The following is a 6,800-nucleotide window of genomic DNA, read 5'->3' on the forward strand; positions in this document are numbered from 1 at the left end:
TTGAAGCTCCTACACTTGTCTTTCTTCTAGGCTTTCATTCATAATAAAATCCACTAACAAATGATCCATCTCGATATCAAATTTTCATTAAAACCAAATTATCAACTTAGTGCCCTTGGCAATTATGACTTGGTCCCTAGTTAACATAAAATGAACACTAGGTCATTTTCATATTTCTATGATATAAGTATTACATTTTAATAATATTAGCTTTTACAACACATATTGAATATTTAATTAATAATTTTAAATTAATATTATAATTATTTAGAAATAAAAAATATTATCATCTGTTGAAAAGATTTTCTAAAATCATGGGTTTATATATGTATTAAAAATAAATTTGTGAAGATCCATTTTTGGAGGAAAATGTTCATCTGCTGTTATAAATTCAAGACTTATGGTTTAGTTAAGTGTAATTCTAGAAATGGTGTTAGCAGAAAAGAGAAGAGCCACTTGAAAACATTGAATGTTGTTTACAATTTACATTCTAAGAAACAGAGCAAAATCGTCTGCTTAATCTTTACACACTGCCAATCTTCCCTTTTTCCACCAACCCTAACTAACATCAAAATTACATATACCACATCACACATTACAAATTACTCCACAATTGAGAGGGCTGACGCTTTTAACCACGTTCGTTGAGGTATCTTTCGGCAATACTTGCATGAACGGCAGCACCTATAGGAAGAACATCTTCGTCGATCATAAAATACGGCGAGTGACCCGTGTGTATCGACCCCAACGTCTCGTTCCTTACGCCGATGTAGTAGAAAGCCGCCGGAACGATCTCGGTATAAAACGAGAAGTCCTCCGCGCCCATCATCGGCGGAACCACCCTGAAATTTGTTGGTCCTAGTAAATCAGTGGCCACTTTTTTCACATGTTCATACATATGATCGTCATTCACTGTTGGGGGATAGATTGTTGAGTCCTTTTCGAAGAAATCCACCGTCGTGGAGCATCGGAAAACACTGGCCTGCTCCACCACAACCTCTTGGATTCTTTGAAGAAGGTTGTAAAAGCTGGCATTGGAAAAAGCCCTGAAAGTGCCTCCGATAACAACAGTGTCAGGGATCATATTCAGATTATTGCCGCCGTTGAAGGAGGTGACAGACACGACCTGCATTATAATTTTAAAATCTCACTACGTTGTTCACAGGTTGAAATACTGAGGAAATTTACGGGAAAAACAAAAGATTTTCAAAGACGAAACCTGGGAGTCCAATGGGTTTGATTCTCGAGAAACGATTCCCTGTAAGCTAATTACGGCAGCTGAAGCAGCTAAGATGGGGTCAACCGAGTTGTGAGGGTCGCCGGCTAGGCCTTTTCTTCCACTGATAACGGCTCTAAAGAAGCCACAACCGGCAAGCAGTGGACCAGGCCTCGAGCCAATAATAGCCGTGGGGTGTTCGTGAGAGACATGGACTGCAAATATGGCCTCGACGTCTTCCAATGCACCGTCGCCGATCATACGTTTAGCACCGTTTCCGGCTTCCTCAGCTGGCTGAAACAGCAGTATAACAGTTCCCTGTAACACCCAAAATTTATTTATCATTGCTTGAAGGTTAATATTGCAAATAATTATAACAAATATCAATTATAGAAAATAGTAATATCACGTTGTGATTTTAATAATATTATCAAATTTTAACCTTAATCAAAAATTCCTCTAAGAATCCGCTCTCTTATTGGAAAAAAATTGACATATTAACTCGAACTTCAAACAATTAGATATTATTCTCGAGGTGCCTATCCTCAATTTTAGTCTTGAGCTTTTGTCACCAGACTCCAAAAGAAGTCCAAAAGGGTTCATGCAATTTATCAGGAGTCCTTAGAGTCCACCCAAATCCTCAAAAGGTCTTAAAGGCTAAGAACACTACCATACTAGGTATGTTAAGGTAAAGCATATAAGACCTTAGTTGATGGTTCAATTCCGATCATGATGCACTTTGCATAATTAATATTTTTAATAAAATTAACACCTTTTTCATAAGCTTACAAGTTGTATCTACATCAACTAAAATATTCTTTAAAAAAATAAAAACCTCCAAATAAAACAATACATTCCGTCGAGAGTACAAACTAACTCCTCTCAACAATATTTTTTCAAGAAATTAGCCATGATTTAAGGGAAAATAATTCTTCCGCAACATCCACACTACTTTTTAAAGATTCTTACATTAAACAAATGGGAAATTAACCTTATCCCCTTCATTATTAAAAACAGAATAGTTTAACACTTTTTTTTTTTTCATTTCTTTAAGCAAGGGATTATTCTTAATCCAAGGCTTTTCAAACAAGACGCAATATTCCAAGCTAGGGCCATGCACTCATACTACAATCATTATGTTTATATATATGTAGGATACTCTTATGCAATTATATTGCATGCACATAAACATTTCTGCGAATATAGATTAACCATACCATTTAAGCAACAAATGTTTTAGCACTTCAATTGTTTCCTTTTCTTAAACAAATTATTAATCTAATCATTAAAATTCATAATAGTTTCCATTTTAGCTTAATTTTTATATTAATATTTTCTTCATTCTCATTTCTTTTCATCTTTCTTATCAAGTAAATCGTCATCGCTTGAATGTATTATTTAAATTAATAATTTTATACGAAATTTAATATTTAAAATCTATAATTTATTTTCATTATAATAAAAGGGAAAAAAACACATATTCGAACTCATATTATAAAAATTTAGAGATAGTATTTAGTTTCTTGAAATACTTACACAAATCCTTATTTCTCCACATTTACCAAAAAAAAAAAAAAACCAAAGTGTATGACAACCCATGAACATGATGCGTTCATGCATGGTTTGCTCATCATCATTCGTGTTTTGAACCCAAAGAAAAAAAAGGAATGTGGGTCATTCTCAAGATTTAATAACATCAATCGGTTGGATGCTAATCATAGTATACCTATGGCTTCACTATTCCTTTTCATCTTTCCTTTTACATGTGTATATATATATATATATATAATTGGACAACTTTATTTAGTTGATTGTACAGGTGTCTAACGAATTTAAAATTTCAACCACCAACTTCTGCGAAATATTTTTTCCTTACATTAAGCAAGTAATGGATTGTGAATCAGCAAAATGACAATAGGCAAGAGATGAGTGGAAGAAAAAGTAAAAAAAATGGACAAATTAAAGCATAATATTAAATATAGCCCCTAACATTTATATCTTTTGATAAGTTAGTTTTTTAATTAAATTTGATCATTAGTCTTTAAAAAAGTTAAATAGTTTTTTAACAAAATATTGATGAAACATTAAAATTTTTAATGATATTAGCATAACAATCCACGTGACACTAATATAATATTATTTATCATATATGTCACGCCAATAAATAAATATAAAAAGTAGATACAAATTTTAAAATTATTTCATTAAAAAATAATAATTCGATTTTTTTTGAAAGATTGATGGTAAAAAAAATAAGGATAATATTGAGGGTTAAAATTTACCTTATGACTATATTTAAATAGCACGTGTGAAATTCATTCTACAAAGCGGCATAACTGTCATTAATTGCCTGCACATGGCCCGGGTAGAGGGAGCTATGAACCAATTCTTTCACTCTCTCTGACCCAATCTTGTCCACACAAATCAAACTCTCAAAAAAATTAAATTTTATGTTCAAAAAACAACTTGAAAATACAAAATTACAGATTTTAAAGTTTAAATTTTATATTTGCTTATTACCATTTTTTTTTAAAGTCACTCGAATTAAATCTGCGGCTAAAATTTAGACATGCATATTTCCATTGCATTAGGGTTAATAAAATGATTCACTTATGAAGAGTTTAATTTGGTAAAGGAGTTAATTGGATGGATAATTAAGATAAAAGATTAATGGTGGGTTTGAATGGGCCATTGGATGTAGTGCATTGTGTTTAATTTATTTTTTATCTCACGTTATAGTATCGTTACAGTATGTAATTTCACCGTCATCGCTATTTTTATACTAACCGCAAGTAAATACCGTCCATCCAATCTCACTTTAAGAGATAAATTTGTAGGGTAATAAAAAGAAAGGACAAACCTTCAAATGCTGTTCTCGGTTCTTCAATATTTTAGCAGCACCAATGAGCATTGCGACATGTGCATCGTGCCCACAAGCATGCATTTTCCCTGCAACTTTGCTCTTATGCTCCCATTGTACACCTTCCTAAAAGTAAAAATCACCCAACCATAAGGTGAAAGATTACATATTCTATGTAACATTTAAGATAAAAAATTAAAAATTTAATTTAGTCGTGGCTCGGAAATTTATATAAAGTTGAATTTATTCTAAGATCTCTTATCGTTAATCTAGAAGTACATCTTGTCAGACTACATGATTTGTCCTTGGTCTATCCATAATACAAACAAAATTGAATGTACTGAACCTTAAATTAAATCTACGTCTGACATACTAATCTCCCACATTAACAAAGTAAAAGAAAATGAGTCGAAAGATTTTCATTTCTTCCCTTAATAAAAACCTAATTTTCTTATCTTAATTCCAAAACATTTCTTTCATTTCTAGTCAATTAAACTCCCTTTGATGCGTTGTTTGATTCCGTATTTGCAACATAAATCAAAGCCCTCAATATTTGTCATCGTTAAAAATCCAAAACATTGTCAACAAAATGAAACCTAATGTTCATGAACCACCTCACCCATTTTTTGTCTTACCTTACCAACTACCTAGTAGCTTAACACACACGTGTACATATGTATATGTATATGTATATGTATATATACACGTACGTAGTTATTTTGTAAATATACGTATATGTATACATATATAGTGGCAAAAGAGTGAATGAAAAAAAAGGGGAACCAAAGAGGGAAAAAAAAGAAGCAGCAGCTAGACCTGTATGGGCAGAGCATCCATGTCAGCTCGGATGGCTACAAAGGGCGGGCTACCGGTTCCAATCCAAGCCCGAATACCCGTTTTGGCCAAAGGGTATCTATATTCAATTTCCATACGATCCAACTCAGTTCGAACCAGCTTACTGGTTTCGTATTCTTCAAAAGCAAGCTCAGGGTTCTCATGTATCTTCCTCCTCAACCCTTTAATCCACTCCACGTTCTCGGGTTTCCGGGCCAGGCTCAAAACCGCTTCAGAGCAGGCCACGTCCCATACCTCGCAGCTGGTTGAGGAACCACGTGAACCGGACGGCGGCGTATGGTTCTTACCGGAGTTTAAAGGAGCCTTTGGGTTGACGGAAGCTATGGCGTCGAATAAAGTGGAATATTCATTATTATCCGAAGAAGAAGAAGAAGAAGTTATGGAGTTAAAAAAAAGTAGAAAATTATTAACAAAAAAGGGCGTAAAGATTAAGCTTAAAACTAAAACATACAGGTATAGAGAATTCATGTTTGGAGAGCAAGAAAATAAAGGAATTATGAGAGGAAAAATGAAACGCAAGTGGAAGAGTTCTTTTTTTTTGCTTTTAAGAAAATGAAGAAGAGAGAAATTTAAAGCACGTGGTGACAAGGACAGGGAATTCGTCACGTGGGAGAATATGAATGCAAAATATAAATAAACACATCAATAAAACTATTGTGGGTCCCACCATTTTGGATGAGATGGATTAACACACCGCCTGAATTTCATTTCACCGTATACCCAAAGTATCTTAGTGATAATGTTCATTTTAAGTTGTGAAATCTATTTACAGATAAAACAAAAGTTCATATTTTTAGCCAATATAATTTAGCTGCGGTCCAACCAATTCAAATTAGTTTAATAGTAAAAGCTTAAATATTATTTACGTAGAGGTGGAGCCAAAATTTTTTTTTAAATTATAAAATAACTGAAGGTGAAAATTTTTATTTTATGGGGACCGGGGCCTTTATCAGCTCCGCTTGGCTCCACCCCTGTATATATAGATTTTGGATTCCCAATCTATATTTTATTATAATTTATTATTTTTAGTTTAATTTAAATATTTTTCTTAGTAAGTTAATTAAATATTAATTGTTTGGCCAAAATATAATGATTAAATGTTTTGAAAAAAGTATGTTTTAAGAATTTTAAAATGGGTAATCTTTGAAAAGAACTTGGGTGGTTTCATTATTGTTGCTTTCTTTATTGTTTAATTTCATTTAATTTGAAAAGAAACAAGTGGTTGCTTTCTTTTATCCTTTGGGTTGTTTATTTTAACTTTGGTGTGACACATAACCAGCATTAGGTATTTCACTGATTTATTTATTTATTTTGGATATGTTATCTATGATCATTTAAAATTTAATAAGATAGATTGAGCCTCAGTTTGATTAGTATGTGTATTATTGTCAGTATACGGGAATATGAATTCGAATGCTCTGAAGTACATTATCTTTTTATTTAGGGGTGGAAAAGGAATTATATGTAGTTCTAAATATTATGCTAAAGAAAAGCATATATGATCTGAATCTATAATGAGACATTTTGTTAATGCCTCACCTATTATATTTTAAAATTTTATTAAATTATGTAAAAAGCATGTATTGGTTCATTAATATTAGATTTAATTTTTGTATTTTTATTTTTAATTTTGTGATTTTAATTATTTTATTTAAATATTTCATATAAAAGTAGTAAAAAACCAAAAGGCTATTATGATAATTATAATTTCTTTAAAAATTAAATAATTTCTTTGATCAAATTATTGGGAAGTTGACTCATAACACTAAACATTCATTATAATATAGACATAGATGCTTGTATAAAAAATTGCACACACTTAAATATATCTAAACCCATGATCTTTTGGAATCAATAATAATACGAGGC

The 6,800-nt window shown here is 31.8% G+C and overlaps 1 protein-coding gene across 1 annotated transcript; it reads right to left on the minus strand.

The window, feature by feature from the left end:
• Positions 1 to 433: 433 nt before the first annotated feature.
• Positions 434 to 5,464, minus strand: LOC105769671 (IAA-amino acid hydrolase ILR1-like 6). The gene is made up of 4 exons (XM_012590448.2): positions 4,893 to 5,464; positions 4,077 to 4,202; positions 1,220 to 1,534; positions 434 to 1,126 (listed from the first exon to the last, which is right to left on the minus strand). The coding sequence occupies exons 1-4, from the start codon at positions 5,397 to 5,399 to the stop codon at positions 632 to 634; spliced, it is 1,443 nt and encodes a 480-aa protein (XP_012445902.1). The 5' UTR covers positions 5,400 to 5,464; the 3' UTR covers positions 434 to 631.
• Between the last annotated feature and the right edge of the window lie 1,336 nt (positions 5,465 to 6,800).

Source organism: Gossypium raimondii, chromosome 5, assembly GCF_025698545.1.
Source record: "Gossypium raimondii isolate GPD5lz chromosome 5, ASM2569854v1, whole genome shotgun sequence".
NCBI lineage: Eukaryota > Viridiplantae > Streptophyta > Magnoliopsida > Malvales > Malvaceae > Gossypium > Gossypium raimondii.

Bases quoted from the DNA above. Each gene is read 5' to 3' on its own strand.
- LOC105769671 (XM_012590448.2), bottom strand. From the start codon at position 5,399: ATGAATTCTCTATACCTGTATGTTTTAGTTTTAAGCTTAATCTTTACG. The intron at 4,203-4,892 runs GTCTAGCTGCTG...TTTTACTTTTAG, and splicing joins TGGATGCTCTGCCCATACAG to GAAGGTGTACAATGGGAGCA. The intron at 1,535-4,076 runs GTTTGTCCTTTC...TGGGTGTTACAG, and splicing joins ACCGAGAACAGCATTTGAAG to GGAACTGTTATACTGCTGTT.